At 36.9% G+C, this 25,304-nt stretch overlaps 1 protein-coding gene across 2 annotated transcripts; it reads left to right on the plus strand.

Annotated features, from left to right (window-relative positions):
• Positions 1-2,532: 2,532 nt before the first annotated feature.
• On the plus strand, positions 2,533-19,132 carry Gabra6 (gamma-aminobutyric acid type A receptor alpha6 subunit). Of its 2 annotated transcripts, none has more exons than XM_004629409.2 (9): positions 2,533-2,596; positions 2,789-2,907; positions 3,384-3,451; positions 5,167-5,387; positions 5,471-5,553; positions 5,837-5,980; positions 6,314-6,466; positions 7,757-8,016; positions 18,546-19,132. In XM_004629409.2, the coding sequence occupies exons 1-9, from the start codon at positions 2,559-2,561 to the stop codon at positions 18,819-18,821; spliced, it is 1,362 nt and encodes a 453-aa protein (XP_004629466.1). In that variant the 5' UTR covers positions 2,533-2,558; the 3' UTR covers positions 18,822-19,132. The 2 variants fall into 2 exon arrangements, with proteins under 2 accessions (XP_004629466.1, XP_004629467.1); XM_004629410.2 differs by having other exon boundaries at positions 5,197-5,387; positions 18,546-18,821.
• Positions 19,133-25,304: the final 6,172 nt, after the last annotated feature.

Genomic DNA, 25,304 nt, shown 5'->3' on the forward strand with positions numbered 1-25,304 from the left:
TGAACAACAGTGCAAACATGTTGCTTACCAAGGTGATTCCAACAGAGAATCTACTTTGGAGAAACCACTGTAATGTGGAAAGATATGGAGAAAATATTCTCAAGCAGTTCAGAGAAATGCATGCATCTATCTAAATGAGGAAGTTCTGGAAATTGATATGCAGGTGAATCAGCTACATAAATGATCATGTATGTCCCCAAAACGTAGTCATTGTCATGTTAAACATTCATTCCCTGGTATTTCATAAGAAAATAAAAAAACATAATTTTCCTAGTGGCTCTGCTGCTAAGTCTGGACTGCCTAAGTGTTGACAGAAACGTGTGAACAGCTTGAATCCTTTGAATTATAGAATTTAAATAGTTTAAAATTTAAGGTAAAGTCCACAGAAGAGAAATACATAAGATCATGCAGTTTATTATCTCTTCTAGTTCTAGGATAGGTTTTATTCCTATTTGGAGTAATAAAAGTCTTCTTTCTCCCTTATGAATGGATTAAAACTTACCAAACACAGAAATGACTTTTTGTTTAGCCCTTATGTAACAAATATCAGTTTCTTGTTGAATAAATGATTTTTATTTAGAAAAGGCATGCACACGCACGAGGAATATATGGAAGACTTCCACTCTCACCCATGATCATTTTTTTTCCCATGTGAAGAATTAGTCAGTCTTAGAGATCTCACTAAATTTTCTCTTTACCCACATGAATCAGACAGAGACAGATGATGAACATTTTGACAGGAATGATAGAAATTGAACAAGGTAACAGAGTTCACATGGGTGGAAGAGAGAAGTAACACAGAGCAAATATGCACGGAGTTATTCAATAGCATCCCTGCATACCAAGCATTTAGGGATTTAAGCAGAAGCATAATACATTGGAGTGAAAGATCTGCTGTGATCACCAGTGACCATGCTTTAAAGGAGAATGAAACGAATGGCATGCGATGTGGAAACCAGATTCTACAATGAACAGGAAACAGAGGCTCATTTCCCTTACATGCCTGTGTAACCATTTCCTGTAGAAACGAAGTAAGGATCTTTCTCTAGAGGAATGTCACATGGTCTTTCTCCGAGAAATTATTTCATATGAATTCAAGGGTGAGGGGTAGGATGAGGGAGCAGCTTTGTTTGTAGTACAAGTGAAGCCATCGAAGAAAGCAGCTTCTTAAAACCACTTGCAAGGAAATTTGGAATCCAGCCTTTTGGTAGGTAAAAAGAAAAGTCTTTGTGATCATGAGTTTCAGCAGTCTTAAAAATGACATTCTTCTTGTTTCACCTTATTTCTTTTGGGCTACAGCTAATTTACCAAAATGTTTCCCAGATTTATAATACATCCTTATATGTGTCTCTAAAAACCATATATATATATATATATGTTTGCCATGGCTATTGTAGAATTTAAATTCTGAAAATATGGATTATGAACTGCATGAATAAATGGAACTGGCAAGAAGTGGTGAATCGAGATAGTTGATCATTTAATGTTGTGGAATTTTCACAATTCTTTATTTAATATATTTTTAAATTACACTAAATTTATTATTATTAACATTTTTTACTACTTTCAATCAACGATTAAAATTTTAAGGTGAAAGTGGACTCTTTTTTACTACAACTTCTTCCTACCAAAACCAGTGCATAAGTCTATTTCTTAAACACAGTTTGATTTTGACCTGTGGCTATCCTCGTAAAACAGCACAAGCAGTATCACCCATCATCAGCTATATGAATATTTTATTTTTATAACATTTCTGCATGGGAAACCCCAACCGGCCACTTCTCAGCAATTGTCTCCAATGGGCAACATTCATGAAACTAACCAAGTTTCTGCTGATAGCAGCAAAATCCATATCTTTACCTGAGAAGCCATGGGCAGGACAGGAAGGATTACAAATTACTTTTAAAAATAATGAACAGTGAGGCAGCCAGCAGCTTCTCTGGGGTGTTAGAAATGCTGGTAAATAAATAGTAAGCAGTAATTTTTAAATACAAAGGATGTGTCTACAACCAACAAGGCTGATGAAAATCAGAAAGAATCTAGGAACATCCTGATATTGTTTGCCTTTTAACCAGTAAGAGCCATGTAGGAATCCTTCTGTGAACCACAGAAATAATAAATGCTGAGCCCATTGGAACATAATCTCAATCAGCAAGATACCACTGCTTTCCAGATTTCCTCACAGGTCCACTAACTCCATGCCAAAACTAGCAGTGGATTTCTTCCCCCTAATCTCCCTTAATGCCCTATTCGATTACTGTCACTGATCTCCTGTCACACACTGCCCCTTCGGACTCGGCATCTCTCAAGTGACTCTGCCAGAGGCAGCTGCGTATGTGCAAGGCATAGTCTAGGACCACAAAGTACCTTGTTCCAGGTGAAAAGAAAGAAAAGCAAAACAGGAGCAGCAGGAACCCTCAAAGATTCTCTAGCTCCCCCTTCACCTACTGGGTTACTGACTGGAAGCAAGCAAGGAAGGAGGACATGAGGGATTCGGATGATTTCTCTAGCTAATTGTCACAGGAGAGCAGACCAGGAGTGTTCCAGTAAACCACAGGATGGTGTCACTTCTGCCTTGGCTTTACATTATTCTATGGTAAGGATTTTTTTTTCTTTTAACTCAGAGGAGTAAAAAAGCATATTTCCATGGAATAACTTCTATATCAAATTGTATTTGGAGCCAGAGGTAGTAGAGGATGTACTTACGTTGCGGTGGGCTGTGGTCCACTAGACAACATACCTTCTCTGAGGCCAGAGTGGAAATCATAGGTTGACTCTCTCCCTTCAGGCTAGAAAATGCCCAGGCAACTCTAGAAGATGAAGGCAATTTCTACTCGGAAAATGTCAGTCGAATCTTGGACAACTTGCTTGAAGGCTATGACAATCGACTGCGGCCAGGGTTTGGAGGTAAGAAGCTGTATTGTTGCTAGACCCAGTGTCTGTAGGCTTCTTCATCATTCGTTGGCCTTCCAAGATCCAGAAGCTTCAAAAAGGTGGTAGTTTATCAGAATGACAAGATGTAAAGTTACCGGAGAGTAACTGTACCTACATCCTATCCAGTTTTTGTCCTTTTCTCAGTTTGGAACTGTTTGCATATTTTTGAATTCTCTAAGCCTCAGTAAATTTGCTGTGTAGCATATGAATGTATTTGTCTCATAAGTTTGGGGAAAAATATATATATATATATTCTTAATATTCTCCCAATTTTACTAAAATGTACAATAGACAGACAGCAATATGACTTTTCAGAGTGGAATGACTCAAAGTCTCCTTGTCTGGAGCACATTGCTCTGGTCTGGCTCTATGAAGGGGCTTTGTGGAGACTTTCAGGTACCCTTAATATCACTGATGATAATCACCCCAACTCTTTGGGCTAATTTCAGGTGCTGTGACTGAAGTCAAAACAGATATTTATGTGACCAGTTTTGGGCCTGTGTCAGATGTGGAGATGGTGAGTAGCCCCTGAATGAGATGGATAATTTTATTTAAGAGAGGAGAGCTAGGTCTCAGAATTATTAAAAATGAGTATTGCCACCAGCTTGGCTTCAGATTCATGGTGCAATATGTGCATTCATGCTGGGAGGTCATGGCCATTAGAGCAGATTACTACTGGCTTAATGTCTTTCATATTTCATGAAGGGTTCTGCTTGAACATTTTAAGCTGAGGGACTTTTTAAGATTACAACCTCTTCATTTATATATCACATAGGGATTCCTACAAAGGTAAGCAATTCCCCTTCGTGAAGTCTTAAGAAATTTGTAGAAATCGGAAAAAAGATGGTTCTATGCCATACTGTATCTATGAACTTTAAAACATATCTATCCTTTGTAAAACATTATTATCATTATATTTTATTGAAGCAGTGAAGGAGTACTTGGAAAGGTTCTTGCATTCCACCTTTTATGTTGCGGATAGACCAGTGGGTGTTCTAAGCACTCTGTTCCAGGTACAGATGGCTGTAGGATTCGTCAGAGGGTATTTATAGTAAGTGGCAATGAAAACCTGAACTAGTCTTCTAGAGCGACGTGTATCCCGATATACTTTCCACAGTTGTCAGGTAATAATATTTCCCCCTGAAACAAAAGTATCAATACAAATGTGAGAATACATAAAATAATCTTCAAAGAATTATGTCATTAATTTTTATTTAGGTGAATGAAATTCAAGATAAACAACTATTAGAGATTTTTGCACTGTTTTCTTTTGAGTTGATAAGACAAGAAGACAAGGCAGGAAAGAATAAAAAGAAAGAAACAAGATAGGGAGAAGGAGCAAAGAAAGTAAAAAATGAAAGTGGGGATAGGAAGGAAGGGCTTTATTACTAGACAAATATCTAAAACTTGAGGAGAAAGCATAATTCAAAATCTCAATAATTTTAACATCCAACTTTTCACTGAAATGCTGATTTACCCTGAGTATAATAAAACATAAACATTTTCTACTATGTTATTTATCTCCAGATGTATTTGGGGTTTTGTTCATGCTTTTAGTTCTTTTTAGCTTGCTTATAAGATAAAGCCCTAATTTAATTTAGATCATTATTCTATAGGTATATTCCCTAATAAATTGTGTTTAAAATATAATCAGAACTTATATTAATAAATACTGAGAGGGAATTTATGAAGTAAGCTAGACAATAATTGTCAATGCTTTAATATAGTAAGTTGTAATTCATTATTGATTTCTGGTATAGCCCTCTTAATATTTTAATATTGTTTCATATAATCAAAAATTAAAAATCATAATTTTGACAGGCATAATTAGGTAACATTTATAATGATCATAGCCATATTTTCTTTTTCATTGTCTGATAATAATATAAAGCAATTGTGACACATGGCCATATTGTGATAATTACAAGAATTTATCCATCCATAATTCATCTTAGAGCAGATAAACTTTACTGAAATTAATTTTAATGAATAGTACCATAATGCTCTGAGAACCAATGAGGACTATTCATTGAGTATAATTATCAATCATTTGTTGAGGAAAAAGTATTACCCAATTTATTATTAAATTATTATTTAGGTTTACTGGAGAAGTCACAGTCATAAAAGGCTGATTGTTGCTTATGCTTTGGGTTGGGAATGTTTGCTAGTGAATGGACTTATTTTCACCAAACAGTGCTCCAGCCTGTGAGAATGTTGGAATTTTTTCCTTAGGAGTATACGATGGATGTTTTCTTCCGTCAGACTTGGACTGATGAAAGATTGAAGTTTGTGGGGCCAACTGAGATCCTGAGTTTAAATAACCTGATGGTCAGTAAAATCTGGACACCTGACACTTTTTTCAGAAATGGGAAAAAGTCAATTGCTCACAACATGACAACTCCTAATAAACTCTTCAGGATAATGCAGAATGGAACAATTCTGTACACCATGAGGTGAGGTTTTTCAACTCTGCTTCTTTTGCCCAAACAATTTTACTCCCATGCTGACTCATAATCCTTCGTTTTGATGTCCCTAGGCTTACCATCAATGCTGACTGTCCCATGAGACTGGTCAACTTTCCTATGGATGGACATGCTTGTCCACTCAAGTTTGGGAGTTGTAAGTGACAAAAATGTCTCTGAGAGCCAGATAATGCATTCAAAGCATGTCATTATTTGGTTTTACAGGCTGAAAAACAAAAGATAAATACTATTATGACACATTCATTCTGATTCCAGGAATATACTTACTTTCAGTGTCATAGAGGTTTTGGTCAATGAGATTAAGGACAATCCTAAAGAGAATTTGTGTTACAAATTTTTTCTCTATAAAGAACACTTGATGCTTTTATGATAAAAGAGAATTAACCACATTCATGGGTATATTTGTTTCAAAACTTCAGATGCTTACCCTAAAAGTGAAATCATATATACGTGGAAAAAAGGACCACTTTACTCAGTAGAGGTCCCCGAAGAATCTTCCAGCCTCCTCCAGTATGATCTGATTGGCCAGACAGTATCTAGTGAGACAATTAAATCTAACACAGGTAAGGATATAACCAGTTCCTACAGGGGGACTCCAATGCACATTTTCAAAATATCTATTTGTTTCTCCTCCACATTAGCTAACTCATAACTGCTTTTTGCAATTAGGTGCATATAAAGATGTGTGTAGCCCTGGACTAAGTTTTACACAAAGAATCCAACTGCAAATAGCCTTCTTGTTTTACCACCTGCTTGTTAAATATCTTTCTCATACATTGAAAAATGCCTCTGTATCTTCCTGTCCATACTCACTTAAAACCTTGCATGCTTTATGTTTTCCTGCTTGCTTTTTGCAGACTGTCAAAAGCATTATTGACATATGTGTCTTCCAACAGGTGAATACGTGATAATGACAGTTCACTTCCACTTGCAGAGGAAGATGGGCTACTTCATGATCCAGATATACACCCCTTGCATCATGACAGTCATTCTTTCTCAGGTGTCCTTCTGGATTAATAAGGAGTCAGTCCCAGCAAGAACTGTCTTTGGTATGCCTCTCATATTGGTGTCTCCTTCTGCTCATCTCCTCCTTGCTTATGTGTGTGTGTGTGTGTGTGTGTGTGTGTGTGTGTGTGTTAATATTAACCCTAGTGCATTTTTCAACCCACAAAGGAAGCAGACTCCAGTGCATTCAGAAATGCTGATTGTGTAAAATCACTCTCGTTTCATTGCAAGTTGTATGGCAAATAACAAACAAAAAAAATCTCAACAATAATTCTGACCAGTATCCTAAAGCTTCCCCTGCCTAGTTAGTAATATTTTGTATTGATTTGTGTTGTTAGTCATGACAGAAACGCAGAAAGGTAAGAATTGATGTACTGATTGAGTAAATCAAAAGGCCAAATGTTTGATCCATACATATGTAAATTATACCTCTCTCTTATTAGGTTGAATCACATAAAATTTTCATTTTCATAAGTCTAAAAGTAGTTAAGTAGCACTATTTTCCCATAGTTAAACTTAAAAATTTTAGGACTATTAATGTCACATAAAATATTTTGATGAAGCAATGTAAATTTATACAAAGCTGTAACTGACAATATTATTGGAAACAATATTTTTGGGGATTTTCATAACTATAAGTAGTGTATAGGAAAGATCTGAGTTGAACTGAAATCTCAGATGAATCCTGATTTTGTAAATTTGCTATGTTACAATGTGCCTACTGCTGCAAATTTAAAAGAATACCTGTATAATGATGCTGACCATCAATGATATTCAACTCCTAAATGTTCAAATTCCCCTAGTCTATTGTGAAACAGGAATACTGCCTGCAGATGAGTGATGAAATTTATTTTCTCATGGGTAGTTAACCATAAAACTAGGCTAATTAAAAAAAGAAAACTACAGTAACCTAATTTTATATTAATATTCACACAAGATAGACTTCTCAATTATAATGAAAGATAATTTCTCACTAAAATTGATCATAAATTCTAGATGCTTTTTTTTATTTTACTGAAGTGATAACTTGTTGCAAATTATTTTTACATGGTATACAACTGTTCAGAATTTACACTTTACAAAACTTAAGCTAATTTACTTACTTCAACAAACAATTTCTTTGAGCAACACATCATAAGTCTGCATTAACTTTGATAGAAACAAAATAATACTGAAGATAATGATTATGAGTCATTCTAATGCAATGAAGTAACAAATATTGCTGTACAGTGACAGGATATTTAACCCTGTCAAGTAAAAGCTTTTTACTGGCTCCTGTTCCTGACTGGATTATCTATATTAATAGGCTATTTCTCACCCCCTTTTAATTTTAGGCATCACCACTGTTTTAACCATGACCACCTTAAGCATCAGTGCCCGGCACTCCTTGCCCAAGGTGTCCTATGCAACTGCCATGGATTGGTTCATAGCCGTGTGCTTTGCTTTCGTCTTTTCTGCTCTCATTGAGTTTGCAGCCGTCAACTACTTCACCAACCTTCAGACACAGAGAGCCAAGAGGAAGGCGCAGATTGCAGCCACATCCCCAGTGACAACAGCAAAGGCGACTGAACCCTTGGAAGCAGAGATTGTCGTGGTAATTGTTTTCTTTTCTACTCTTGTCCACCAGATAGAAAGAAGGCAGTCCAAATGGAGATGGCAAACAAATAAACAGTCCAAAGGAATATTAATGGAGCACTAGTAGTATAACTTTAGTTCTAATGGCAAGACCAGTTTTGCTCCCAACTTCACAGGAAAAGATAAAGGAAAAACCCTTCATTCACTGTCTTCTTTAAGCTTCTATCATGATTCTTTCATCATTCTTGCTTGTGCAGGCAGATTCTAGGATCTCAAAGGAGACTAGAAAATTCTGCTTAGCCGTTGGGTGTTTCCTTTGAACAGGCTCACTTATACCAATGAGAGAGAATAAAGCTTAAAACAAAATTCATAGTATGGCTTCTGGTCTGAAGGAAGAAAATAGGGACACCCATGGAATGAACAATTTTTTGTTAAAAATCTGCTTGCTGTTTTATTTCCAGAGGGCAAGGCATAAATAGTAATAGAATGTCTGAAAGTTGGGTCACAATTGAAATATGTGGCTAATATTTAAAACATTCTAACAAAGTTGTCTATTTAATAAATAAATGTATATCAGGAAGTTTATGTTCAAAGTTTTGTAATCAGGGAAAGATGCTCATAGATTTATGGTAAATTTATGAGCCTCACAATGGCCTCCCAAAGCTTTTGAACAAGAAGGAATATATACAGGGCTGTAAGTTTCATTTATGAGTGAATTCTCACAGCATTTACAATAAGCATGCTTCTTAAAACAAATTGTAAAACTAATTATAAGTATTAATATTTATTTTAATGCAATCCACTAAGAGTAACTCTTAGAAAAAGGGAGTTCTTACTCTGAAAAGTTCAATAAAAAACTCTCTAAGCTGGAAATTTTCTTTAATTGATCAATTGTAATAAACATTTACAAAACCTTAAAACCACACATATCTTAGTAATCATTGGTCTAAAATTATGTATGCTTTACTTTTCCAAATGTGAGAAATTTATTGGCTAACAGCTGGAATTGATTTGTATAAACTCAGAAGCATATATATGCTTCAGAAAATTAAAAAAAAACACCATTCCCATAATAAATGGAAACACGGTAATTTTTTTTAAATTAACCATTATTATAAGAGCAAAAAAATTGCCACCCAGTGATCCATTTTAATTATGTTCTCTAAAAAAGAGAAACATTTTCGGAAAAAAATCCTACTGGCTACATATTTGTAAAAAAAAGTAAGAATTCAATCTAGAGCTACTACATTACAGATATAGAAAGTGTGTTCATTACAGCGACTGATGGTACTCCCTCCCCAACATGTTCTCAAGGATTCATACACATCAGAGTATGTATCAATGGTAAAAAACCCCAACTTTTTAAAATTTATTTTGAAGAGTAAAAGCAGAAGCAAAAACAAATAGAAAAAAATGACAGAAACAGGGTAACGTACAATAATACATATGTTACAGATTTTCAAAACAGAAATAGCTAATTAACAATGGTTGTTATATAACTTATTTTTAATATCAAATCTGTTACTCAGATTAACAGATATAGTTATGAAAGATTTGACAAATAATTGAATATTAACGCTTGCTTTCATGAAATCTTATTTTTTCATATATATATATATATATATATATATATATATGTATTTTAGGGAAGGGTCTACACTACAGGGTGTTCAGGGTCTCACTACTAGATTATATATATATATATATATGTATTTTAGGGAAGGGTCTACACTACAGGGTGTTCAGGGTCTCACTATTAGATCAGACTCATAGTGATCCTTCAGTTTACAGCCTCCCAAGAGCTGGGATTACAGGTGTTTGCCACCACGCCCAGTCTCAATTGTCCTCTCAGCATGCCCCAGGGGGTTCGGCAGAGCAGGCATGAGGATCAGACCCCCCAGCCCAAAATTTGAGGAGGAATTTTCTTTGGCTGCTTCTGGCTGCCTTAAGGGCAGGTTTGGCCCAGCTTCTGGAGCTGTAAATCGAACCACAGTCCTATGTGCCTGACTGCATTTGCCCAAGCAATGCTTTAAATGACTGAGCTAGCCAGCAAAGCCCCTGAAAAATATTTTAAGGAGAATATAACAATTGCTAAGATATTAAAAAATACACACTGAGAAGACCAAGAGGATAGATAGTCAACCACAGGTTTTGTATTACACGTTGCAGTCCTTGACACAATTGCTCAGATCACAAATATCAACATACAGAGTTAGTTAAGGTGAAAATTCTAAACATTAACTGCTATTTTGAAAAAAAAAATACTGATGGAAATTACGAGTACAATCGTCTCAGCCATCCTGTATACATACTTGCATGATTTTCCCACCTTTGTTTTTCCCTATCTTTTCTCCTTTCTCTTATCTTTGTTGTTTAATCTTTAAGTTCAGTTTCTTTCCTTTCCACTATATCTAATATACCTTTCAAGTTTTTTTATTCTTTCAGGTTCTTAAATTATGGAGACAATCTGACATTTACACTCACTTATGAGTATAGCTTCTAGTTCCATCCACTTACCTATAAAGGCTTTGAGTTTGTCTTTATATATAGCTGAGTAGTACTTCACTGTATAAAAAAGTACATCTTTTCCATCCATTTCTCAAGTAATAGGCATTTTGGTGGTTTTCAAGGCTTGGTTATGACAAATTCTGCTTCTATAAACATGGGTGTACATAGATCAATATGGTATGATATTTTCAGTTCTTTGAGAAACCCAAAAGGGGAATTTCTGGATGGAATGGGATTTCTAGTCCGAGTTTTTTGAGGAGTCTCCACACTGATTTCCATAGTGGTTGTAGTAGTGTACATTCCAACCAGCAGTGAAGGAAGGTTCCTTTCCCCACAGCCACGCCAACATTTTTATTATTTGATTTCTTTATGATAGCCATGCTTCCTGGGGTAAGATGGTATCTCAATGTTGTTTTAATTTGAATTTCTCAAATGGACAGTACTGTGGAACATTTTTAAATGTATTTATTTGCCTCTTGTATTCCTTCCTCTGAGAAGTGTGTATTCATGTCAGATGCCCATTTTTGGATTGGGTCTTCAAATTTTGGGGGCTGAATTTTTTGTAATTCTTTTTTTTATTTTTATTTTTTTGTAATTCTTAATATTCAGAAAGAAGTCCTTTCTCTAAGTGATTGTCAGTTATGATTGTTTTTCCAATTTGTGTTTTGTCTTTTTATTCTGTTGGTGATTTCTTTTGACATGCATAAAGTTCTCAATAAGTTGAGATCCAGTTGTTGATTCTTGAGTATTTTCCATGGAGTTTGGTTTTTGTTCATCAACTGTCTGCCTATGTCTTCAAGATTTCCACCTACCTTCTTTTCCAGTAGATTTAGTGTTTCCATTTTAAAGTTTACATCTTTAATCCATGTTTACTTTACTTTAGTGCATGGTGATAGATCCGAATCTAGTTTTAGTTTCCAGCATGTGAAAGCCGGGGGAAAAATGTTTTTAACATATATGTGAATTCATCTCCTCAGTTCTCCCTTTAATGATACTTCCTATTTGTTTACGTTTTAAAAGGTCATAAAAATATGGCTTCTATGAGAAAAAATATGTGAATCTGAAGACCTAGTCTAAGTAATTTAAAAGCCACTTTTGTCAGACAAGATAAATTTTACACAGTTTTAAGCATTATTTTGTCTTTCAAAACAAGAAATTTTGCTATAAGTAATCTGTGTATAAGCATATAATTTACATATTATGAAAGGGTCACAGAGCAACCACTAGACTATTACTTCAATGGTGTAATTTATTAATAGGATGAAATTTATAATCTCAGGTCTTCATATAAGATAGTAACATATAACACATAGATCCTTAGGGTGGCTATATAAAAAAAAAACATACTGAAATCACTTGAAGAACATTTTCTTGTAAGTTATATTTTTCCTCATGAAAAAGTATATTTCAGAAACTCTCATTACTTACAATATTTTAAAGCATTAACTAGAATTTTGTTTCTGGCAATCAAAAGTACAAGAATTAGCAACAAAAACTATCCAAACAGTGGCATCATTGAAGACATCAAAAATAAAAATATTTGATTACATAGGAAATGTATATTTTATTTGTGTTGAGTCAAGGCTTGATGAGTTGCCTTATACAAAGGAGAGGAACAAACATAAATTATACACTTACAGCTTATGCTACACAAATTACAAGGTCATTTATTTCTTATAAATATCATGACATTTAAAAATTCCTATTCAGTTTAATCAGAGCATGTGAATGTGTTGGACATTGAAATAGCAAACTAAGGTGGGAAAGCTGATGTGAAATGAAGTGCCTGGGTATGTGATGTGTTTCTGCCCTGTGTAGTTTTAAATGTTCACTGCTTTTCCACAGGAAATTATTTAGAATTTATATGGATAAATGTTTCAGACTTTTACCTCTTTAATATTGACCTTGAAATTTATATAATGATGACAAATAAATTCAAGTATTTAAAATCTGTGACCCAAACTCAAAAGACACCTTCAAGCTAAACTCTCAGATGAGCTGTGTAGACCTTTCAGCTCCTAAAGCATTTGGAATTGCAAAAATAATTTTTCTTTAGACTTTGGGAAAAAATTGTCAGCATTCTCTCTCTAGCTTTTTTACTGTTTTTATTTACTTTTTTGTCATTAGAATCATTACTGTTTTATAGTTTTAGAACTTCTGATGTGCCTGTGATGCCTGGAACCAAGTTTAGCACTTCACCTTTCTTCATAGTTTATTAGCTTCCCTGGATTTTTTTTTTCTTTTTTCTTTTATTTTCTTTTATTTGTCTTTTTGAAATATCGTCCCATTATGCAGTTCAGGCTGGCCTGGAACTCACTTTGTAGCCCAGGCTTGCCTTAAACTCACAGCGATCATCCTGCCTCAGCCTCTCAAGTGCTGGAATTACAGGCATGCCACCATGCCCAGCCTCCGTGGATATTAAAAAGTTAAGCTCTGATTGCTGTATTCCTATTGTGAATCCTGCATACCTCATCCATACTTCCCTTTTGTACCATCCCTACTCCTAATAAGGCATGTCATCTTCATAAGGAGTGACTCTTGAAAAATTACTTACATGCAAATTTGTCCAAAATTTCATTATTCAGGCTGATTGCCCTTTTACTCATTTTCTTTCCACTTTTTTTTTTTTTTTTAAGTCTGGCCCTCATTTGTATTTACATATTTATTGACATTTTCATGCCATAAGTATTTGTTTAGTGATGTATCAGGCCAGCAGAATACTAAGGCCCATAAATGATGGAGCTTCTTGTCTACCAGGAAGAAACTCAATCAGGAGAGACAAAATTCAGAGACTTGATAGTACAGGCTGAGGCCAGAGAGGTAGGGCAGGATGAAGAAGAGCCATTTAACAGAGAGGGGCTCCATATGAAAGATTTTGAAGGCATTACCATTTCTGCAGAAACAATGTTTAAACTGAGATCAGAAAGAGAACCCTGATCCTGAACTGAGAGACAGTTGCTAGAAACTTAAATGCAGAGAGAAAAATAAGACAATGTCCTTCCTGCTCTTCCCTTCATGGCGAGGTTTTGTACCAGACTAATTCTGAGCTCCATTCACCTCCACAGTGATGTGATGGTTAAACTATTGAAAGCTTAAGTTTTTTGTTCCAAGTTTTGTGAAGATTTCCTTTGACTACTCCCATCGTTTACTGAAATTAAATGTTAAGTTGAACATATCAGCCTCTAAGGACCAGAAAAACATGATGCCCTCTTCCATGACTGTGCCTTTGTGGGATTGATGAAAACAATGAAGTGACTTAGATGAAGAGCGTAGCTGGGCAGCTCTTTCTCTGTACATTTAATTAAATCTCCACCTGGTGCTCTATTCTGCACCTTTCAAACACTAGTGTAGTTTCCTGTAGTACTGCAGAAGCATCAGACCGATGCCAAGAAGCTGTTCCTCTGTAGAAATTCTGAGGTTGTCTCTGTTCTCAATTCTTATTAGCGGTAATATGAATACAAAAAAAGTACAATAGAGTTCTGATTTTCCCTGTAATGCTTACTGTGACGCTGCTGATCTTAGTAACATATCAAATTTTGAATATTGTAAAAAGAATCACTATCTTTCAGTTTTGGAGCTGCTAATTCCGGTATTATAAACAATTGCTTTGTCCATGCAATAACCCAGCTCTGGCTAAAATATTTCAGTGAAGAGTCACCAATTACTCTATACTCTTAAAAAATGTTAGACTGAAAAGTACTCTAAATGTTTCTCTAATGACTTATCTCTACATCAAATAATTGATTGTCATATAGCTCACTTTGATTCAAAGTACCTTTGCAATATGACATTACTTAAAACAAAGAGGTGCTCTAAAAATACCCAAGACAGGATGGCACTCAGCAGCAGGGGAGCTGTGGAAAAATTCAGAACCACAGGCGTTCCACTCAAAACAGTGACAGCCCCAAGCTGAGCCCTCATCTGGACTCTGACAAAAGCCTATTTTACCATCAACTGAAGCTGCCCGGCTTACAATAGAGCAGGCGGGTCTAATGTAGACCTGTAGCTTACATAGCTTATAAAATTGGCTTTCTCTTAATTTTAGAAATTCAACGTATTCCTTCTAAATTGGTATCCAGGCTTTTCAAACTGCCAATTCTCAGTTATCCAGCAGCTGATTATCCAATGTAAACAGTGGCCAGGACTCTTGTATTTTGTTTAGCATATCCTATTTGTTGCTGCCTAAAAATCCCCTAAAACAACTAGCAGGCAGTGGAACAACTGTACCTGTAAAAGACAATCATAGTAGGCTGCTATTTTTTACTTAAAGGAGATTGGACAAGGTCTCGAAATACATCTGGCTGTTACAACTTGGAGTGTAAGATGCTTCTGGTATCTTGTGGGAAGAGGTTGGATTGTTCAGCATCCCTGGATACACCCAGAAGGCTTCCACAATAAAGCAGGAGCCAAGTCCAAGTGTCAGTAACCCTGAGTTTGATAGAACAAGCCCTAAGATAATGGGAAGAATAGGATGAGCGTTGCTAAGAGCATGGTCTTTGGCATCCTAGAACATTTATCTCTTGCTACCTCTATGAACTTCCTACTTTAGTTTGCATTTGTTCTCTTTTAAAACGAATGTGACTTTATGAATGACTTCAAATAATAAGTGAAAATATGCATACAAATTCTTTGTATGACTTACCAACACAGAAAGTATACCTAGGAGATAATATAATGCTATCGCAAAATATAATGCCAAATGATATCTTAAAATATAATAATATGAAATGACAAAATGTAATTATGCATATATATAAATATGAATGATATAATGTAATACTAAATGATATATTAAAATATAATGCAATATTATTGAATCTTTTTACCCCCCTCCCATTCTGTCTTCCTCCAAAAAATCCTAGAAGTATTTAGATTTTCATTGACATGTTGACCAACCCTACTTATTAAGAATAAACTATGTTCAGTGAACTGACTAGGCAGCATGGAATACTCAAAGTGAAAGTCATATTCCCTCTATCAAAAAGCAGATTTCACATTAGGAAAGGAGATAAAGCACAACAGACATAATTATACCTGGGAAAGTGTTATAATAGCCACATCAGCTATCCTAGCAAGTTTGCATAAAAGCGCATACAGACAGACAAAATTGTTGCTATCAGGTGGCATATAAGTTTGCTATCAAGAGAAATGAAGATAAAGAAAGATGGAGCATCTTTTACACGAGTGAAACTTGTGTAGTGAGAGTGCAAAGAATGCATACATTGCAGAAAACAAGAGATTAGTTGAAAACATGAGGAAAAAATTTATGGGGAAAATATTAATTATCCATAATTTTAAAGATAAAAATCTTGATGTTTCTGGAGAATAAGAATTTCTACTATCTTTCATGTCTAAATCACACCACAGGATGTAGCAGACATGGAACTGTACGTTGGGGATTTCTGTCTCTCCTCTTCTGTTCTCTTAAAGTCTGGGCAATGGAGCCTGGGGCACTAAGTGAGGAAAGGAGTAACCCAGTTGGAATGCCTTTAACTCCAACCTAGTGCCTTTTTATTTAAATATTTCATGGCACTTCTTCTCAATGATGACTCTTATCTGTAGACCAGGGTTATTTAGTGGTCCTCATTAAGTTCTTTCTGACGATGCCAAGATTCAGAAGCAGTTCCTCTGCCCTGTCTCTCTTTGAGGCAGAAAGACATGCTCTATATTCATGTATTGCTTAGTTTTACAGTTACTGCCTCATCCCAGTAAACCAGGCAAGGGTGCCTAACATGAAAAAGAAATGCAGTTTTTACCCAGGTAGCACATATGAATAAAGGGCCAGGCGGGCCTGGAGAGGGAGCATTTGCTGAAGGCTCGTCCATTTCCCATTCCGTCAGGATCTTTAGGTATGTTGAGCGGAAAGAATTTTAATGATCCAAAGGATGAGTGTTGTTTAGAGGATCGAGGAGTGACACATCCTGGCCTTTTAGGTAGAGAATATTTTACTAACATATGTAGTGGATAAAAAAAAATCAAATTAGAGTTAAGAAACATGATACAAAGGAAGACAGTAGTAAGCTTATTCCCTCAAAGCGGCAGCATGAAGTGAGACCAACATCATTATTCTAGTTCAACCTGCGCAGGTAAGCCCAGGGATTTAGTCCTCAGCTGTCACATATTTTTAATAGAGTCACTTATCTTCTGTCCAGGGTGAACAGACATGACCTTCTATTATTTTAAATTCTCTTCTAACTGTCAAAGCTACGTATTTAATTCTGCTCAGAGTACCTTCCAAATTACTAAGGTAATAGGTAAGATTTTCCTGGCATGAAATTCTCCATGCTTATGTCACAGCAGGCTTGATCCACAAATCCACTTCCACTTTGGATGCAGAGACAGAATTTACTATGGTGTCTCAAAATGCACCAAGATTGAGTCTGTATGATGCCTTTTATTATTTAGATACTCAGACACTTCCAGGGCAACTTAAACAGCAAAATTCAGAAGGGAAAACCGGAAGAACAATTGTTGGGGTTGTTCCTGCAGCCCAAATGTCACCACATCAGCAGGTCATTCTGGTCCCGCAGCTCAGCCTGTGCAGGGGAGGTGGGCTGTCTCATCTTGTTGCAGCAGGGTTGCTGGCTAATGCCTTGGGAGAATACCCACATGAGGAGCATGCCCTGCCAGGAAGCAAAGTAGTGATTCTCCTTCCAGGGAGGAAATAAGGTCATTTTTACAAGATCAGGGGTAATTTACAGCAAGTGTTGGAAAGTGGTGACCCAGCAAGACAACTTGACCTGGAGGAGAGAGAGACTGTGGTAGGTTTTAGACAAGAAAAGAGAAAAATCAGAGAGGGCTGTAGACCCCAGGAGCATGAAAGGAACCAAAATCGGATAGAATGCATTTCTGAACGAGGCTCAGCATGTTACAGATGACAGCATGTTGGGATGAATCAGCATGGACTCCTGGACCTTACAGGAAGCAGAGTGACCAGAAGCAAGGCATTTTCCTTCTCTGAAACCTAGCCATCTCACTGGTCAATTGATGTGTCAAAACATATCTTTCAAGAGTTAACCAGATTATTTTATGACGTCAGTAAGCAGCAAATCTAATGCCAAAAATTCTGTGCAACAATTCTATGGTTAGGGAAGAGATCACTTAAGGGTCGCAAGACAGAGAACAGGTTAGCGGAGAAGTTCTGAATGGGAAGTAGAAGGCTTTCAAAGCAACACTTCAGGGAGAAGAGGCAGATGTGTCTCAAGGCCTGCGCAGCCGTCTCACTCAATTTAAGGCTTTCTTTTATGCTTGGCCTCTGGTGCCTATAATATACATTAGTTCATTTTCATAAATTTTAACTTCTTTAAATTGAAGAATGTATGAAAATAAAGAAAGAAGCTAGCAATGTTTCTAGAAAAATAGTATCAATGAGCTGAACTTTTTTGTGCTAACTGTTCACAAATGCCAAATTGGAATTGATTCCCTCCCAACACATCATTTCCCATAGCTCTTTCCCAGAGCTTATTCATACCCATAGGATAGCTCTACCTTTGCATCATGCCCTGACATTGTCCATGCTGAGTATCAATTAAGGATGTTTAGGGACATAAGCATGTTTCAGGATGTAACACAGAAGCAAATCATCTTTATTTACTTATTTATGTATTTTTTTAGGGAAGAGTCTACAGGGTGTTCAGCATCTTACTACTAGGTCAGACTCATAGTGATCCTTTTGTTTATAGCCTCTCAAGAACTAGGATTACAGGCCTGCACTGCCACACCCAGTCTCAATCACTGTCTCAGTGTGCCCCGGGGGAGGGGCCAGCATGGCAGGCTCAGGGATTGAACCCCCTTCTCCTGCGCCTGCTTGTAGGTACTTTAGTCCACTGAGCTATTTGGCCGGCTGCAAACCATCTTTAAAAACATGTTTTAATCCTCTTTAGGAAAAGTAGTACCATCAAATGCTATTAAAAGATATTTGATGTTTTACTTCACACAGTAAATGGCCAATAAATAGTTGGCACTGGTGAAAAAGGCAGTGACTAACTAGTGATCTCCATTCTTTTACTTTCACTGAACATCTGTATCTCTTTTCCACAGCGTTCTGATTCCAAGTACCACCTGAAGAAAAGGATCACCTCCTTGACCCTGCCAATCATCCCAGCCCCTGAGACCAGCAAAGTTCTCCCAGCAGCACCCAACCTACAGTCAACACCTGTCACACCCCCACCACTCTTGCCAGCCTTTGGGGGCACCAGTAAAATAGACCAGTATTCTCGAATCCTCTTCCCAGTTGCATTTGCAGGATTCAACCTTGTGTACTGGGTAGTTTATCTTTCCAAAGACACGATGGATGTGAGTAGCAGTGTGGAATAGCCTGCAGCAGGACGACCTACGCTCTCCACGTTCTCATTTTCTGAATTAAAAAATAGCATTGAGACTAGTGTAGCTATAAAATCAAAATTGAAGCTCTGTAACGCATAGCTTTGAGTAAGCATGTATGAAACAAAAGGCAGTAAGGCCACTCTTCAAAACTGAGAGAAAAATTTGCTGAACAATATCTGATTTTTCTGTACATTAGAGACAATGTTATAAGAGGATAAGATGGTTTCAAGAGAAATTTGCCAATCTTGGCCCAACACAGTTCAATATTTTAAACTGTCACTGTGAATAACATTTAGAAGGCAGATAAAGTAAGATAAGCTAACACTTCCAAATGTTGCCTTAAGTGTTTATTTTGGCTTAGTTTCCAGAGAGAAAACTATAAATACAGGCTAAATACTTATCAGTAGGTTTATATCAGCATGTTGGAGACCTTTATGCTAGCAAATGGCTTTAAGTAGTATCATAAAGCTTATATTAAATTTAGACATTTGCTTTAAACTTTGCTGTGCTCTTACCTCAATGAAGTATGGTGTTGTATACATATAAATTATACATAGATCATACATTATATATGCATATGTACATAGCTTCACTTACACTGCAATTTGAAGTTTTTTTCCCCTGTAAATTCTCTTTTTTAAAGTAATATGCTTACTATAATCCCATGTGGTTGTAGAAACACTTACTAATTTTAAGGAAGATTTGTATATTATAATTGTGGTTATCGCTCATGTATTCCGCTGGCCTAACTATAACACTAAATAAAACAATAAGTGTGTTTCTCTGGATCTGCTCTAAAATGCCAGGAAAAAAGAGCATTCTTTGGTGCTCAGAGCTAAGCTTTATGTCTAGCCCAGAGTTAGCAGCCCTTGTGATCCTGTGAGACAGACAATATGAGACAACCAGGTCCAGGGATTCCTCATGGGAAAGACTTGCTCCATGCTGAAAAACATCAATTTTTTCCTTTCCTCTACTCAATCTGTCATGAAAAAAGGATGCGACTTCTGTTCTCCTTTTCTACTGTGCTACTTTTGAAGTATCCTTGAAGTGTTTCTCTCACACAAATTCTCACTGGGAAACTGGTGATAGAAAGAAGAGCTGTGGTATGGTCCATCCAGGTGGAAAAACCCTTCATAAGTGCACTTGGGAGTCCAACATTGTGGCGATCACCCTGTAAGCTCAGGGTTCAGAAGGGAGTGTTCTGGTACTGCTATTCAGGTGGCGTGTTCCTGTAATCCCAGCACTTGGGAGGCTGTAAACAGGAGAATCACTATGAGTCTGATCTAGTAGTGAGAACCTGAAAACCCTGTAGACCCTTCCCTAAAATACAGGGAAAAAAATACACAAATGAAAAAGTAAATAGATAAGTAAATAAATAATATAAATGAAAAAAAAACAGATGAAAATATTGGATTCAAATCCTATAGCACTGAAGTACTACAGCTGAGCATCTTATACAGGCAGTGTGAATTCCTAACTCCCTTGCGAACCTTACCCATGTGTGTTCCCATGCAACACACAGTGACTGCAGGCTCTTGCCCTCTCTAATATTCTCTTCCCCTTTAGTCCATTTCTTACAACTGCCCTGGTGTTCTAACATTTGCCATGTCCCTCCTACCACTTATTCTGTGTTGATCTACCTACTTTCTCAGTACTCAAGAAGGGATGAAACAGATAAAGAAAACTAATTAAAATAATTATTGCCATCCCCAACATCCCCAATGAAGTGATCTTTAAAAAGTCATGAGATTTTAAAGCATCTGACTTTTTCAGAATTCTAGAGAGTGCCATTTTATTAGAGTGTATCAGGAGACAGGAGCAGAGGCTTGCAAAATAATGGTCTCCCTCATGGAACAGTTTGCAGGGAGATGTTAGGTCAAGGAGGTTTCTTTCCTGCCAGGCTTCCAATTGCCTTCATTATGCTTACATATACTGAATCTTTAATAGTTTGCTAGATTGCTACAGTGTTTCTACATCCATATGACTAGTTCACTTTGCACAAGGAAATCTTAGCAGTAGCATCCCCAAGAAAATAATTGGGAAACACCAATTTAGGTTCTGTTTATACTATTACTCTCTATTGCACTCTAGTTTAAAAGAGTTTCTTAAGTGGGACATCACTTACTCCGGTCCTCAGAGCTATTAGATACCAAATTATGACTTTAAAATAGAAACTATGCTAGATATTACAGTTAGAGGGAATTTAAACCAGAAAGGACTGCTAAGCTAATCACATAAATAAGGTAACTTTAAGAAGCAGACACCAGTGGGGAGATAAGTTTCATACAATCTAGGCATTTGGACAGAAAGATTTGGCTCTGACTCTGTCATTTGAAGAAAAGACACCACCTGGACAATGACAGTAGCTCAGCTTTCCTGACCAGGAAATTCCCAGAGCTGGAAATCACACCTTAAATGACAAGGGGGCTCCTGGCTGACTGTGGTAGCTCAGCTCATGGGAGAATATGCTATCCAGGGCTGAGGCTCAGACACAAGACTACTGCATTCTCAGGAGCCCCAAAGAAGACTCCTGCGTATGTGGGAGCAGACTCCTGAAGTGGGCTGTTTGGCTAAAACTGAGAGCTTTGGCTGGGGAGAACCAGGCTGGCTTTGAGAAGGTGAAAACCTGCAGGCTGAAGCCAACTGTGCCCAAGGATGGAACTGTCACTGAGCAGCATAAGAGGGCAATGGAATGAACCAAATGCCTGCCCTTCCTCCTCATCTGCCACTCAAGAGTTTTCTGTTGGGAGAAAAGAAGTCTCCTGGCAGAGGAAAAATAAATATCAGAATTTCAGCTCAGCATCACAACATAGAATATAGAAGGCTGGATATGGAGCTGACAGATAATTGCTTACTGGCATGATTTATCCCTATGGTTATTTATTAACACACACATGCACACACGTACACACACAAATGTATACTTCAGTATACATTTATACTGTTTCACAATAAGTTATGATTAATTTTCATATGAACCAAATTAACCATATCATTTTTCCAGAGGAGACATGCATGAACTTCTCAAAGTCATTGTGTGTCTCTCTAGACAGCAATCGCATTTCTAAGCGACGCTATTTGTCTTGGTACAATCATGGTCTCATCTTGACACTCTGTTTCCTCAAGATTCAGTAGTGAGGATGGCCAGTATTTTAAAGAATAATTATTATAAAAGAATTTAGGGAGGGATAGCAGGGAGGAAAAAGGTATGCGATGTACCTATAACAATTCACGGCTCAACCATTATGTATTGACACGTGCTAATAAAAATTTTAAAAATTGAAAGAAAGGGCAGGGCAATATAGCTCAGTGGGTTAAAGCGCCTACTTAGGCAGATGCAGGGGCCAGGAGTTTGATCCCCAGACCTGCCCTGCCAACCCTGTCCCTGCAGCATGCTGAGAGGGTGAGTGAGACTGGGCGTGGTGACACATGCCTGTAATACCACCTCTTGGAAGGCTATAAATGGGAGGATCACTAAAAGTCCGATCTATGCAATGAGACCATGTAGACCCTGTCCTGAAATTTTAAAAAAATTAAATAAAAGAATTAAGGGGACAGAGAAGAGAGTCAAAGAGCAGTAACGTAAAATAAATAAACATCAATAAACACATATATATATGTGTATCTGTATAAAAATATAACTATTTCTCTATCTATGGATATGTTGATCTGCAAAAAATATGCATAGCTATTACAGCCCCCATTTCTGCAATTAGTTACATGGGTGTAGTTTGTATTTATAACTTTCTTCTTTTATTATCATTTCTCTCAGTCAGCATCTTGGTTTTTGCTTTTTTTTTAGGGGTCTTTCTCCAGTAACTGCTGGAGAATCTTAATCCAGAAATGGAAGGAAGAATTTTGTCACATTCAGGAAACTGTTTCTACTCACAGGAAATTCTTAGAAAACCTTGTGGTTCTAAGATTCCTGATCCAATCTGAGTCAACTCAGATTTCATCACACCAATTTGAGCTTCACTCTTTTCTCTTTAAACACAATTTGTGTCCTGACTCTCTCCTTGGTGATGCTGCAAGTGTAAGACTTCAATTCATCTTGCAGTTGTCAATCAGCATAAAATATGTGTCTGCTTTTTGAGAGAAGCAACCCTGCAACAACCAAAAATAAGATATGTTGATCATACAGTTGTAGATCTTGTTTTCTCTAATTTGTATTGAGAATGAAAACACCTGAATGTATTATTTTCTACTAGAAGATTTTCTAGTCAAAAGAGACTTCCCTACCACAGTTGCAATTGTAACTTCTATAGTGAAGTGTACAAGATACTTGGTTCACAAAGAACTATAGTATCCTCAAATAAAAAAGATCATTTTCATTAAATGTGAGATGATTGAATGTCATGAAGTACTAGTGATTTACTTTCCTCTTGGAAGAACATCATTACTAGGTGTGATCAAAAACTTGTTGCATAGGTCTTGCTTTATCTTGGTCTTAACTATCCAGCAGAAAAGCATAAAAATGAAGTATAAGAAGTAAAGTCATGCTGTTATGTGGAGCTGTAGGGGACTCAGGTCAACAATTTCTGACATTGCCAGTCAAGCAGAAGACTCAATACTATTATGGACTACTGGACTATTTTGGAATATTTTGCTGAGTTCACACACCTATAATATTCAAATGATGGAACTAAACAAAAAGGGGATACAGATGAATGACCATTTTGAATCTGTGTATTCAAAATGATCATTTTGAATCTGTGTATTCAAAATGGTTAGGACAGATTTATAGCTACATTTTCTTAATTCAATGAATAGAGGGATTTGTTCTAATAGTGTCTGTAAATTGGATACCATGTCTGCATCTTGTACAACAAATAAATACTGGGAAGACAATATGCAATGTGTTAATTATTGGAACTGTCCTACCAATTTGATTTGAAATTATCTAATTGATATTTATTTTTCAATAAAACTATGAAAAAAATAACCAGTACAAAAAAACTACATTGAATGTTTACATTTTTAAAAGGTATTACAGTCAGAGATACATTGCCATTAATACCCCTCAAAAATCTGCCCCTTGTTTTCTGTATACACACCTCGTCAATCTTGCCACTCTCTGAAGAAGTTCAAAAGTCTCTGTAGTTGCATTCTGCTGTTCCCTGGACAGCCTGACAGGGCCGTAGTCAAGGTACTTGGCTGTTGAGGATACAGCGTAGTATTTTATAAGCTCACTTTTGGTTGAATGTAACTCCACAGTTGCTTTCACTGTGGTTTTATCGCAACCCATAAAGATAGTTACAAAAGAAGACATTGAGAACTACTTCAGCAGAACAGGACATACTCGGGGAGCATTGGTGGCATTGTGTCTTTTACTGCACCATCCTTAGTAATTTAAACTTTCACCTTAGAGTATGATTGCACCTATATTGTGATAGAAATCATGAACATGATCAAATAAATCAGTCTTCTGGTATCAAGTGCAGCCCACCAAGAAAATAATAATTCTTAAGTTCAGGGGATCAGAGAGAAGGGTCCAGGATTATTTTCTAGAGGAAAGATGTCAAAAGAGTATGCAGAAAATGGCACAGCTTGGGTCATGATAAGGCACTATTGAGACAATAATGAGATCTTCCAGCAGAACCAACTGCTGCTGCCAGCTTGCAGGGACGTAACCTGGACAGACTTCACGCAGAAACAGCCTTGAGGTGGACCGAGGAAGTCTCTTGTTCATTCTTCTTTTGTCTTTTTATTTCCCTATTGTGTCTCTACTTTCAGAATTGAGACAAAGCATTTGAAAAAGAAAAAAGAAAACTGCAGTACGGTGCCCATAATACAAAGTAAAGGGACAGAAGGGCAAATTTCTGGGCGAGAGACAAGACCACACACACTGGGACCTCAACTATTCTGGAGTCCAATGTAGACCCCAAAGCACTTTGTGATGCTGGAATTTTAGGAGCCATAATGAGCTGTTAAGGGAGCCAAACTGAGGAGTATTTTTTGACATAAAATACATAGTAATAAACCTTTATTTCTGCATATTACAGCAGATGAATATATATACTTAGAATGCATCTCTCTCTCTCTCACACACACACACACATGCACACATATACACTACCAGAAAGGATCTCAATTTGTTTCTTTTATGATGTTAATACTTTCAGTACTTCCATGCCTTCCAGAAAAAGTACCCTTCCCTCCACCTCCACTTCTTACTTGAAAAAAAAAAAGTGGGCTATCCAAAGAAGTCTTTTTTCTTTGCCCACCCTCAGATTCTGACCTCCAAGGCTACGTTTGTGCATTACTAACTTTGTTTCTACTTTTTCTTCACCCTTCCCATGTTGCCTCTTGCTGGGGCAGATCACATACCAGAAAGGATCAAGCAGCCCTTGGAGGAGTGGAGGGAATCAGCTTTATTATGCTGCTGGGTGCCGTGGAGTTTGGTGCCCCAGAGTCTGAGCCCCGAGTGTCTCTGTTCATCTCCTTGTACAGTGATCCTGGCTGGGGTGCACAAGC

Source organism: Octodon degus, unplaced genomic scaffold (assembly GCF_000260255.1).
Source record: "Octodon degus isolate 3935 unplaced genomic scaffold, OctDeg1.0 scaffold00029, whole genome shotgun sequence".
NCBI classification, from domain to species: domain Eukaryota; kingdom Metazoa; phylum Chordata; class Mammalia; order Rodentia; family Octodontidae; genus Octodon; species Octodon degus.

Bases quoted from the DNA above. Each gene is read 5' to 3' on its own strand.
- Gabra6 (XM_004629409.2), top strand. From the start codon at position 2,559: ATGGTGTCACTTCTGCCTTGGCTTTACATTATTCTATG. The intron at 2,597-2,788 runs GTAAGGATTTTT...CTCTCCCTTCAG, and splicing joins TGGCTTTACATTATTCTATG to GCTAGAAAATGCCCAGGCAA. The intron at 6,467-7,756 runs GTATGCCTCTCA...TTTTAATTTTAG, and splicing joins CCCAGCAAGAACTGTCTTTG to GCATCACCACTGTTTTAACC.